At 37.7% G+C, this 13559-nt stretch overlaps 1 protein-coding gene across 4 annotated transcripts in view; it reads left to right on the forward strand.

The window, feature by feature from the left end:
• Positions 1-457: 457 nt before the first annotated feature.
• Positions 458-13559, forward strand: part of LOC120525892 (cytochrome b561 domain-containing protein 1) — a 31720-nt gene continuing 18618 nt past the window's right edge. For 3 of the 4 annotated variants that reach the window (XR_005633037.1, XR_005633038.1, XM_039748565.1), the window contains exons 1-3: positions 458-1229; positions 6798-6835; positions 7523-7932. Coding sequence is in view for 2 of the 4 variants with exons in the window: in XM_039748565.1 (XP_039604499.1) it covers positions 1067-1229; positions 6798-6835; positions 7523-7932 (611 nt within the window). In the remaining 2 variants the exon portion in view is untranslated. Of the gene's footprint in view, positions 1230-6797; positions 6836-7522; positions 8406-13559 lie in introns of those variants that run through there. The other variant, XM_039748564.1, reaches the window with a different exon arrangement.

Here is a 13559-nt window from a genome sequence, read left to right on the forward strand (position 1 = left end):
ATAGGCGCATAGGATGTCATTTTAAGCTATTTCAAGGTTGCTGCTCACAAATAGGACAATATTTGTTATATTTAATTCTTCACAGGTGGTCCTAGCCCTTTAAGAGACACTACCAGAGGATTAAAAAAAAAAAAAAAAAAAGACAAAATGTCAAACACAAGCATGTGAGGTATGGTTTAGGACTATTTTAAGGTCAGTGAATACGAATATGAAATTATTTTTGATTTTATTATATTGCAATTGGGAATATTTATACTTTAAACATTTAACACATTTTAATATTTCAAATATGTGACGCACCGTCCTTGCCCACTTATTACAATTTACACTTTTTTAGTTATATTTTCTGCGGTTTTCATGATGTCCAGCAGGTGTCTCCCGATTCCCCATGGACAGGAGCTGTGCGCATGTGCGTTTCAAACAGCGTGGTGGGCAGAATTTTCGTTTTGAGGTAGAAGGCTTCGAAGCGCTGTTCATAATGCAGTTTGGTACAAAGAGTAAAAAAAAATTTAATTAAACACATACAATGACTATATTATTGCATGTATTAAATCAGTTCTACATTACACCTTGTATGATCAGCGGCAACACTAAATATACTACTATATGTATTAATGTTTATTAAGTTAAGGATTACACCCACCCATTTCTCCGCCTGCATTAGCTCAACAACTCAGGGATAGCGAATGTTGCACTTGCTCTGCAAAACAAGCCACCCGTCCAAACGAGTGATTTCATAAAATGCCCGGCTGTAGCGCTGAAACGATGCGTTTCGCTCGGAGAGTGCGCGGATCATCCCCGCCTGGCTCGTCGCGCTTGGCGTAGGGGCGGGCACACGGGTTGCCCCGGGCTGCAGGTGAGGCGCGCTTCATTCCCGGAAGGCCGTGCGTCAGCCACATACAGGTAGCGGGGTCACCCGAGGTTTCTTCTCTCAGTTGCTTGCTTTCTATCCTTCCTTCCTCCCTCTAGGATTTTTTTAATAGGCGTGTTCTCAGGTAGCCCGGCTGGTTCCACGACCAAAAGAATGCCGGTCATCCTCCTGTTGCCCTGCTGATCGGGCGGGTAGATGAGGCCTCCTAGAGTTCACCTGGACAGGGGTTTGGACGAAGGCCTGGGAATGAGCGACTTCTGGCTGTATGTTTGGCTGCGTAGGACGGCGGTGATCGCTGCGCACGTGTTGTCGCTTGGCTTCACCATCTTCATGAGTCTGCTGTCACGACCAGGCACCAGTGAGTATAGCTGTCAAAACAACGACACCATCGTCTGTCAATTCGGTGGCATGCGTGTTTGAGTGCAGTGCCTCGTGTGAGCCCAGTTTGATAGCTAATAAATACAGCTGCAGCTCATCCTTCCCAGTTATCTAGTTATTGAAAGTCGTTCCATTCTGTTAAAAGATTATGACAAGCACTTTGCTACCTTGTTCCAGGTTTCATTCAAATGGGTCCAAAATTCCGATTGTATTAATCGATGGCAGCATTATCCAAATATTTTGTGAAGAACTGAAAATTATTTCCAATCAGATATGTTTTCAAATATTTTATTTAAGCAATTAGTTTATGATGCCGAAATGTCAATGCAAATGCTGCCAATTAGTTATTATTTGTGTTACTTGTCCCCAACAAAAAAAAAAAAAAATAAAGAATATGTGTGGCAGTCCCCGGAAAAAAAACACAAATAGAGACATCAGTTCATGTTTGTTTAAAGGTGTCCTTAATTACCTTGGTACCCATATTTTTTTTAGATTACAAATAAATGAGAAACAAGAACAGGAGTTGAGGGTCAGCTTTGTTTAGCTTTGTGCCAGTTCAGCAATGCATACACTTTTATTTTGGTGTGTGCCATTGTTATTGTTGTAGATCTGTAAGTAAAAAGTGAATTGTAATACACACACAACACATGAACATACTCCATAGTGTATGTTTTGTAAAATTATGGGGAGCTCCATTTCACTCTTTGTTGCAAACAGAACAAGGTGTGAAACATTTGTGGACAGAATGCCTTTGTAACATAGATTGATGTCTTGTTCAAGTGCAACATCAATGCAGCCATCCTAGGCTCTGGCCCTCCATTACCCTGCTGGGTTAGGCAGGTTTGAGAGTAGTATTAGATTTTTGGTTAGTATTGACACATTAACATTCTCAGACTGGTCAAATTCAGTTCAGGGTCACAGGAGGGGCTGCCAGCAGTGGGTGTAAGGAAGGACACAGCCTTCAACACTGCACCAGTCCATCAAAGGGCACACATATGCATGCAGTTGCACTTCCACAATGACAGTTTTTAAATTTTGGCTAACCTAACCAGCTTGTTTTTGGGATTGTGAGCTCAAAACCAACACAGACACAGAGAGAATGTGCAGACTATGAATGGGCAATGAGCAGGTACTGGATTTATACACATGAAGATGAGTCGAGTAATGGGCTACTCACTGTGCCACCCTTAACATAGGCACCTTAAAGTTTTCAATTGTTTGTGGGTGTTTGTGCATAGCTTCTTGCAGGATAGTTAAGTCCAATATAATAAATTTTAGTACTATATAATAAAACAGAGAAGGGGTTCAAAAAGGGTCTGCGTAGTTTTTCAGTGATTAGAATTGTATCAAAAGGAGCCTGAAGTTATATTTGATTGCAGACTCGAGCATATTGTATGAGGAATTTCCATGCCCCAGCTTTTCCCTAGGGGACTCCATTTGCCTTCTCCAATGCAAATACTGTACATGTTGTTAGGATGTCTGGCTACACATAATTGGCTCAGAAGTGTGTGTGTGTGAGAGTCCTGTGATAGACTGGCAATATATTCAGATTTTGTTCTTGCTATTTTCCTTACATACAGTGCATCCGGAAAGTATTCACAGCGCATCACTTTTTCCACATTTTGTTATGTTACAGCCTTATTCCAAAATGGATTAAATTCATTTTTTCCTCAGAATTCTACACACAACACCCTATAATGACAATGTGAAAAAAGTTTACTATAGGTTTTTGCAAATTTATTAACAAAAAAAAATTGAGAAAGCACATGTACATAAGTATTTACAGCCTTTGCCATGAAGCTCCAAATTGAACTCAGGTGCATCCTGTTTCCCCTGATCATCCTTGAGATGTTTCTGCAGCTTAATTGGAGTCCACCTGTGGTAAATTCAGTTGATTGGACATGATTTGGAAAGGCACACACCCATTTATATAAGGTCCCACAGTTGACAGTTCATGTCAGAGCACAAACCAAGCATGAGGTCAAAGGAACTGTCTGTAGACCTCTGAGACAGGATTGTCTCAAGGCACAAATCTGGGGAAGGTTACAGAAAAATTTCTGCTGCTTTGAAGGTCCCAATGAGCACAGTGGCCTCCATCATCCGTAAGTGGAAGAAGTTCAAAAGCACCAGGACTCTTCCTAGAGCTGGCCGGCCATCTAAACTGAGTGATCGGGGGAGAAGGGCCTTAGTCAGGGAGGTGAACAAGAACCCGATGGTCACTCTGTCAGAGCTCCAGAGGTCCTCTGTAGAGAGAGGAGAACCTTCCAGAAGGACAACCATCTCTGCAGCAATCCACCAATCAGGCTTGTATGGTATAGTGGCCAGACAGAAGCCACTCCTTAATAAAAGGCACATGGCAGCCCGCCTGGAGTTTGCCAAAAGGCACCTGAAGGACTCTCAGACCATGAGAAACAAAATTCTCTGGTCTGATAAGACAAAAATTGAACTCTTTGGTGTGAATGCCTGGTGTCACGTTTGGAGGAAACCAGGCACCGCTCATCACCAGGCCAATACCATCCCTACAGTGAAGCATGGTGGTGGCAGTATCATGCTGTGGGGATGTTTTTCGGTGGCAGGAATTGGAAGACTAGTCAGGATAAAGGGAAAGATGACTGCAGCAATGCACAGAGACATCCTGGATGAAAACCTGCTCCAGAGAGCTCTTGACCTCAGACTGGGGCGACGGTTCATCTTTCAGCAGGACAACGACCCTAAGCACACAGCCAAGATATCAAAGGAGTGGCTTCAGGACAACTCTGTGAATGTCCTTGAGTGGCCCAGCCAGAGCCCAGACTTGAATCTGATTGAACATCTCTGGAGAGATCTTAAAATGGCTGTGCACCGAAGCTTCCCATCCAACCTGATGGAGCTTGAGAGGTGCTGCAAAGAGGAATGGGCGAAACTGGCCAAGGAGAGGTGTGCCAAGCTTGTGGCATCATATTCAAAAAGACTTGAGGCTGTAATTGCTGCCAAAGGTGCATCGACAAAGTATTGAGCAAAGGCTGTGAATACTTATGTACATGTGATTTCTCAGTTTTTTTTATTTTTAATAAATTTGCAAAAACCTCAAGTTAACTTTTTTCACGTTGTCATTATTGGGTGTTTGTGTGTAGAATTCTGAGGAAAAAAAACGAATTTAATCCATTTTGGAATAAGGCTGTAACATAACAAAATGTGGAAAACCTGATGCGCTGTGAATACTTTCTGGATGCACTGTATATCGTAGATACACATGGGAATGCATTGTGAAGTTCCAGAATTTTGACTTTATCATTTCAGTAGTGGACATGATAACCCAATAATGAATGCGCCCAACTGTAAAACACTAGAAGCTTATTATTCAGAGTAGAATCCCTCTAGTAATCTTTTGCTCTTCAGAGATAATTCTTTTTCTTTTTTTTTATGAAAATTTGTTACCCAACTGCAGCACACTTAGGCAATGAAATATGCACGTTTTTACAAAATATTACCAAAATGTGTTGCCCTAGAATATCTTAAAACGTGAAGTACACCTAAGTCATATTGCTGGACAGATCAGAGTTTTGCAATATGTTTTACTCAACCTATTTATCTACCTGACCATAAAGGTAAAATAAGGTGGAATTTTATTCATTTTGTTTTTTTAAAAGAGAAAGGTAAACTTAATGAATAACCCGCAGCTGTACGAACTAAAATAACATTTGATTCTCAAACCAGCTCAATACATTTCAGAGGATTGTTGACAGTCAAAAGAACTTTGTGAAGGTGTGCGCTAGTTGTTAGTGGTATCAGTGGTAAAAATGTCTTTACTCGTGTTTATATGTTGTGGCTGGTAGGAGGATGAGATAGAATATATGTGACAGAGGGTATAACCTTGCCAGGACAGATGGCCTACTTTGACCCCCTTTACATAAATAACTTGAATGTGTTGTGCCCTGTGGCGAGCCATGTGTTGTTAACCTAGAGCAAGGTATGACGTGTCCATTTCTTTTACTGGTTTGTGGCAGATGGCATTGGGCATACTGGTGTCTTTTCCAGTAAGTGCCCTGGCATTAGTCATCTCCCAGCATGCTTGACAGCCCTTAAGCACACTTCCCTTGCCATTTCAGGGTTGTGTGGTGCCCCTTTTAGGTTGCTTTGCTTCAATGTTTCCCCACTGAGCAACTTTGACATACTATTTACACACATCATTTTCAGAATATTACAAAAATTGATTTTAATTTAACCAACCTGTTGCGATGCATAAGATAAGCTTTACAGTATTGTATGCATTTTAATAGGTAGTACTCTGCACGTAGAGGCCAGAATGAAATGAAATGGTACTTTTATTGAGCACACAAATAACCACACGAAGGGATCCACAAAAGGGTATACCCCTGTTAAAATCAATAAATAGAACGCTGAAGCCTTGCTGGGTGTGTTACATTGGCTGTTCAATTCCTGCCTACATGATGGGGTGGCTCACCCACATTGTCGCTACAATACCACACAAAGCACTCCTCTTCTCAACTTCCATTTCTTTCTCTCTTTCCTGGCCCTAGCCTCTCATTTTGCCCCTAGCTGAGTGTTTTTAAACTCTCTTTATTTGAATCTTGCCATCAAACCTGTGCTACTGGTTTAAATCCTATCCTGGTGTGACCTCTGGGGCTGGGATAGTCTTGCATTTTGTCTGGAGACACCCACCTAGAAAACACCTTCAGCAGCTCCTAGTTCCTCAAGCCATTTTCTTTGTAAACTCAGAGAAGTGGAACTTCTCCAATATGCGCTCCCATGTCTACTGCTTGCCATAATACACCAGCCATTCATGTTTTTTCCAGTCCTTTTGGTAAAGCCACTCCTTCATTATGAGTCAAAGTCGAGAGTGCACACCACAGCCGACAATACAAAATGGCAATTACTAAACAGCACAACACAGAACTTGGCAAACAGTGAAGTGGCAATGCTAGTCTGCACACGTTACTCATCAGCAAATATGGACAATTGTGTTTTTGTACACATTTTCGGGGTGTCTCCGGGCACTCTCGTTTCCTCCCACATGCCAAAGTTGTTAAGGTTTTGGTGATGTTACTATAAATTGAACCAGTATGGTTTTGTTTGAGTGTGCACTGTGATGGATTGGTGTCCCATTCAGGGTTGGTTCCAATCTTTAGCTTTTTGGGGCCAAGATGGCTTCCAGCATCGCACAACTCTATAGTGGAATAAGGAGGTTATGACAAAGGAGAAGGAATATTTATACATATTACACAAATGTATTTATTGCTGTAACAATGAAATAATACATACAAACATCTTAGAAGACTTAGAAGGTTAATAGTAACTCTGATTGGAAAAGAGAAGATGGTTAAGAATGCAGAGATGCATGGGATAGACAGTAAACATTTGACAGTGACAAGTGGTATGGTTGACTGGCCTTAGAGTGACATGTGCTTCTAGTGTAAGGCTACAGGGTATATTTCAGCATTAAGTATTTTGTTTGCTGTGAAAGAGGTGATTGGTGATTCTAACTTCAGTAAATTTCATGTACCCGATTCATTTTACTTATTTGAGTTCCTTTATGTTTTTTCTGCAGGTCTGTTTTCATGGCACCCTATATGTATGTCTGTTGCAGTAAGTATTTTTTTTCTATTACTTATCCTTTAGTATTCAGTCAAAGCATTCCTTATTAGTTATTCAGTCCAGTTTGCGAATGTTTTTTTGTTTGTTATTAAAGTCAAATAAAATCATTTGTTAACATTTTTTTCTTGTTACCATTATTTCTGTAAAGGATTGGAGAGAGAGATTGAGAGCTAGCAGTTTCATGTGTCAGGGGCCTTTCTTTTTAACATATTTTCAAAATAGTTTTCTTTGTTTTAAATATACTTTCAAATTAGAACATTTTCTGTCTGCCCTGCAAGGATACTTTTATTTTTAGTCAATTTATGATCAGTATTTTTAATGCAAAGAAGGATTCATCTTAATGAATTAATGTTAAATTATCTCAATTCATTTTTTTGTCTTTTACTGAAAAATCAGTTAAATCGATTTAACTTTTGGTTTGAATAATCAAAATTAGATTTTGGACTAACCTAAAGAAAAAATAAGTAAATTATTTCTAGTTCTGGCAGGCAGCTACGGTAATCAAAATTAGATTTTTTACTAGCCTAAAGAGAAAACAATTAATTATATTATAATTATTGAAATAAAAATATATTTTTGTACTGGCAGCCAACTAAGACCAGCAAGGCACCATCAAATCAGTAGGAATATCGACAGTGACCTCTGCATGATTTAAAAACACGTTCTTCTCTTTTTCAGTTTTGCTTGTGCATGACAGAAGGCATCCTACTCTTCTCCAGTGAAGGCTCTCCTTTCTGTTTTCAGTCTACAAAGGGAAAGGTTCGACTGCACTGGGTGCTCCAAGCTGTTGTGGTTATGTCTAGTGTTACTGGACTGGCATTCATTATAGCTAGCAAGAATCTGTCAGAGCGGCCTCATCTCGTATCTTGGCACAGTCTTGTTGGTGTAGGCACCATGGTAGCTACAGGGTGTCAAGTTCTATGTGGCGTCTGCCTTCTGTTTCCAAAACTTCTGAAAATCACATCTGTGGCGCGGCTTAAGCTCTACCATGCTACCTGTGGTCTGGTGACTTACTTGTTGGCCACAACCACAGTTGTCCTGGGCATGTGCTCAGACTGGTTTCAGGCTACATTCAAGGGAGTTATTTGGTATGTTTTTGTTCTTCTGCCTCTTTTCCCGGCCCTGGTGGTTATGAACCAAATTACAAATGGATATTTACCAAAGAAAAAGGTTCAAATGTGATTTGAAATGAGAAGAGTTAAAAGATTTTCCTTTTGCGTTTTGCAGTGTTGCACTGAGGATTAGATCAAAACTTGGTTATGTATATGTTTGTGTGAGTGTGTGTACTTGTGTATCTGAATTTTATTCTGCACTAATTTATTGTGTTTCATATGCTAGTACCAGTATATTTAAGTGGACACCTCTGACTGGAAGGATAAAGAATGAATGAACCACTTAATTTAATTTTTTTAATTAATTCCACTAACTGACTACATTTATGCACTTTCACACTAAATTCTGCAGTGTAACTGACCTGATGTACAAATGATGTGGATGGGCTATAATAACTTTTTTTAAAGCTTAAAATCACACCAGAATAAAAACACAATCAAACCTAATAGATTTTAAAAACTATTACCTAGGTATGTGAACTGTGAAAGCCTGGAAATACTATCAATACCTTCCTTATTACTACTTAAAATATTTTCAAATGTAAATACTGATGGAAACATAGAGATCTCTAATGGTTCAAAAACCAAACGAATCCCATCATTTAAATACCGTGTATGTTACAAAAGGTTGAAATTCTGTATACGACTATCATGTGCTGGAGCAGCAGAGAACAGCATCTCTGCCTAGACTTTAGGCAAAGTCGACTTGATGCTTTTTTGGAAGAAATAAGTGGATAGGACTGGCGAGCTTTGTTGGGCTGAATGGCCTGTTCTCGTCTAGAGTGTTCTAATGTTGTCTGCACTGGTTCCATATTTTAAGCAAGTACTGTACATTTAGATCACTAGTAAACTGGTTATAGTTATTGATGGCTAAGATATAAAGAAAATTATACAAAGAGTAGTTTGAACAAGGTTAACTTTCCAAAGCTAGCCCAGTTTCAAGGTATACATGTTTTTAACCTAGTAGAACAACCTGAAATTATGTAATGTCATGCTAGCCTCTGCTTTAGAACTTCTTTTAATCCTCTTTTTATGATTTTTATATATATGAATATTTTGGAGGGATATTGATTTTGACAATACTACTTTTCCGAAGTAAATAGAGCTAAAGAGATGACCACCTATAAACAACTTGTTTAATGTTTTCCATTATATTGAATCTTATTTGATCCCTAAATTTCCTTTGAGGTTATAACTTATACTTATTTAAACTGTTGTGAAACGATCAAGAAAAAGTGATCTTACGTTGCCTGACATGCAAGAGAGTTGACTGGAAAAAGTACAGTAGCCTTTTATTCAAATTAATTTAGAAACCCGGGATTATGTAACATTTATCCAATCCATTTTATAAGATTGGCAATGATGAGTTTGGATCTGTGACATAGACTAGCATATTATTAACTTAGAGACAGATTTTATATTCAGTTCCTTCCCTTATAATCCCCTTTCTCTCTAGCTGTGTCTAATGACCGACAAGTAGATGTTCTATAGAAGTTTCAAAAATGATTAGCGATAGTGGACAGTCCACAGTGTCTGGTGCCATGATCTAATATGAAATTATTAGAATTTATATTGTGTTCTTGAATAGTTGTTTCTAGCATACAGTACAGTAATTGTATTCAAGCACATATATATTGGGTCCAAACCAAAATTTGTTTAGTAGAATAAAAACAAAAGCTATCCCCATTCCACTAAATCAAAACCCTTTTCTATATCCAAAGATAAACAAGACCTGTGATAGCTTGGGTATTTTAGGAATATATCCTATATCAAGAAAGCACAGAAGAATAAGCAATACATGTATTTCCATCTTAAATCTAAACTGACCTTGTGACTAAATGGAATGGGACGCTTTCTGTACACTACCTGAAATTTCACTAGAATCTTAACATCATAATTTTAAATTGTTGTGTTAGATGCACATTCGAGGAGCTTATTCTTCATTGTCTTTGGACATTCAGTAAATGCTGCCTAGTATTCAGTTTTGGGTAAAATGTTTTCTTTTCCAGCTTCCTCAAATTTAGCTGCATTAATTTACCAGAAAGCTTTTTATACAGTTCTCCTGGATAATCATCTGGACCTTGGGCTACCCCTCTTCATAAAGACATTTTAGTCCTTAATTTCAGAGAGCTTCAGTGGTTTGTCCTGCTCTTTTAGATGTTGTGTACCTTTGGCAATTCTGTTTTATCAAGGAGTTTGTTAACATATGCATCACCTTCATTACACTTTGATGGGTATAAAGCCTCATATTAGTTATTTATGTTCACTTACTTTAGTTCCAACTGCATTATTAATCTCTACAACCTTGTTCCAAACCTCCTTTTTATGTATTCTCTAAATAACATCTTACTGGTCTTTTCACCATGCTCATAATAAGAATGGCATAAATTATAAATTAGTTCCTTTTTTCTATTGTGGTCAAAAATTAAATTTTGTTTTCACTTGAAAGTTTTTGTTGAGTATATTATTAGAAAGAAATGCATATTCCTTTTTGGTCTTACAAAAATCAGTAATTCATTTAGATTTTCTACTACTTTATGCTTTATGTGAAATGTATAAAATGATTTAACTCTTCAGGCAAGCTTTATGCATTTCTCAAAGTGTTTCTGCAGATATATATTGGGGAACATTGGTCTCTATCAAAACAACAATTTTTTGTAGACATGAATGTGACAAAGACTTCATTTGTCAATATTGGTTTAATTGCCAGTGGTGCGCTGCATTAGTATATTGTAATGATTCAAGTTCTAGAAATGGAGGCACATGGTCTGAAATAATGATAGCATCATATTTTTATGAGAAGTAGAAAAAGTTGTCAATAAAAAAAATGTTTGTCAAGATCTATGAGGAGTGTCAGATTTCAGCACTGGGAAATATTGGGTTTTGCTAATACTATGAAAAAAAATTAAAGCAGTTTTATTTTTCTTTTCCTACATTGAAAGATGAACTATAATTTGCAAAAATCTCATGATCATTCCAGAAGTTCTTATGTGTGTTTAGAGGGTTGTTGTTTGTTTTATTAATTATGCATTATTAATTTATTTCTCTTTCTCTCTCATGACCTTCCGTAAAATGTTAATTTACACTTGGGGATAAATAGATAGATAATCTATCTAGCTATCTATCTAGCTAGCTAGCTAGTGATGTAATGTTAGATGTCTAACTCTTGAGTAGAAAAGGAAGAAAGTGCCTTCACATCTTATCTTCCCGTGGTCAGAAGTAGAGGACTTATTTAAGTAGTAAACATCAATTTTGCTTAAAAGGGGATTAGGTTGTTCATTTTACCTCTAGCTGTAGCAAAACAAAAGAACTAAGGAGAGGGAATTCTGTTTCACAAAACAATCTCCTTTGCAGCTTCTGAGATAATATTGGACACAGAAGTGAGTTACATTATGATGGTAAAAGAGCTTTTTGAAACTAAAATAATTTGACTTTTTATCTCTGCATCAAATGTGAATGATAAAGAATTTATTGTTAAGTTTTAGCCTCAGGATGAGCTGTCATAAACTGGCATTGGCAAGTGATATTAATTGTGTATTAAATCCCGATTTTGTGAAGACATTAACAGCTGAATTTCTTTTATCAACTAAAGTGTCAGTGTGGTTTACCAGAATAAGGTGTTTTCTGTCTGTGTCTTTGTATATGTTGCAAGGTTTTTTGGGGAATTATTAAGGAAAGGTTTAAACATGTGCTAGTTAAAATACATGTTGATACAGCAATCAATACATGGTAAGGTGTAAAAGACTGACTCAGTGCTTTTTATATTAATTATAATATCAATTGTTTTCAAAATGATTACTGCATTATTTTTACGTGATTGACAGATACTCACACTGTGCAAACAGTCTAGGTCTAGCTCAAACATTGGCATCTAGTGCAGCTAATGTTTTGCTGGTGCTTGGCTGAATTCTGCATTATAAAGACATTCTTTCCTTTTATTTTTTCTCAGCACAATGTTCTGTTCCCATCTGTGTTAACATTGTTTAACCCATAAACATGAAATATATGTGTAAGTCCAGCACAGAACACATAGATCTAGACTCTAGGTAATAAAATAGATATAAGGTGATTCTCCTGTGCAAAACTTGCAGGCTGGTGCACTGTGTATTTTGACAATGTAAAATCTCCTGGGGCCTCATGCATAACGCCATGCGTAGAATTCACACTATAACCTGGCATACGGACAAAAGTGGAAATGTTCGTGCACACAAAAAAATCCAGATACATAAATTTGTGCAAATGCCAACTTCCCCGTTCTTGCAATATATTAATCCCGGTCAGCGTGAAAAGTAACACACATGCATGCGCCTGCTGTCCCACCCCAACTCCTCCCAAAATTACGCCTGTAATGATATAATCATCAAAAGGAAGTTGATTGAGGGACATAGAGTGTCAGATAAACTCGAAAGTTCAAGTTCACAAAGTCGCACAGTTCCTGAAATAAAAAAGAAGCGGTCAGATATCAAAGTCGCCGTGAAAAGGTGAGTCGTAGCCCACTGTCTGTGTGTCATATGAAAGCTTATTAGGGTACAGAGAAAAGAAAAAAAACAATAGGGACACAGTGTGAAAAAAAGCTCAAAATGCCAACTTTAATCTCGTAATTTCCACTTTAATCACATAGTTTATTTTGTCATTAAAGTAGAACATCATAAACTTCATCTTTATTCGTTTATTTTACTAGTTTCTCAAATCCCATCGTAACTAAAGTAGCACGTTAAATGCTTTGTTTTGTATGTGTTCTTCTATGTGCTCTATGTGTGTGAATCACTACATGCTTCTTAAACAGGCTTTCTCTTCCTCCGACAGAACACAGAATCCTTTAAATTCGTTATATTACAGCTCTCTGAATAATTAAAATACTTATATGTATACTTGATATCATTTTCATGATGATAGGAATGAAAGCATGTTATTAAACATGGGAACATGGTGGCGCAGTGATAGTGACAAGCTGGCGCCTCGTCCACAGATTGTTCCTGCCTCATGCAAGATGATTGCTGCTCCGTGTATGACCTTCGATGAAATAATTTACTGCAGCAGTACTGTCTCTTTCAAACGTACTAACCCCAAATTCCTGTCCTTCCTTTTCTTTCTCCAAGTAACCAATCGCCACACAATCAGCTCTGTAATAGATGTTAAGCCATCTGTAAGCTTAGAACGCAGATTCTTCAAAACTTTAAAGGAACATTGAAATATGTTCGTAGTACATGTTTAATTATTTTATCCATCTGTCTTTCCAGTGTCGCGCCAGCCCCACCAAGAATACAGTGCGATGTAGGAACAATCGTGGCGCCAGCTCCCGCTACCGCTGTGACACCGTGTCCTCACATTTAATTATTAACAATATAGATTATTTAAATGATGTTAATATTTTATCTGTATAATGTAATAATCATATTTTGCTGCATTTCATTTTAAAAATGATATTCTCATCATATGTAAATACGCGCTTTATAAAGTGGCTCAGGTTGTGCAGTATTATAACTATCATAAGTTTACAGTGAGGTAATTGTACTTATAACTACAAACAGTTCTACAAGGAGCACTTGATGGACTGATTGAGTGCGTTTATAGTTCTTGGGATGAAACTGTTTCTGAACCGC

This window comes from Polypterus senegalus, chromosome 3 (assembly GCF_016835505.1).
Source record: "Polypterus senegalus isolate Bchr_013 chromosome 3, ASM1683550v1, whole genome shotgun sequence".
NCBI lineage: Eukaryota > Metazoa > Chordata > Cladistia > Polypteriformes > Polypteridae > Polypterus > Polypterus senegalus.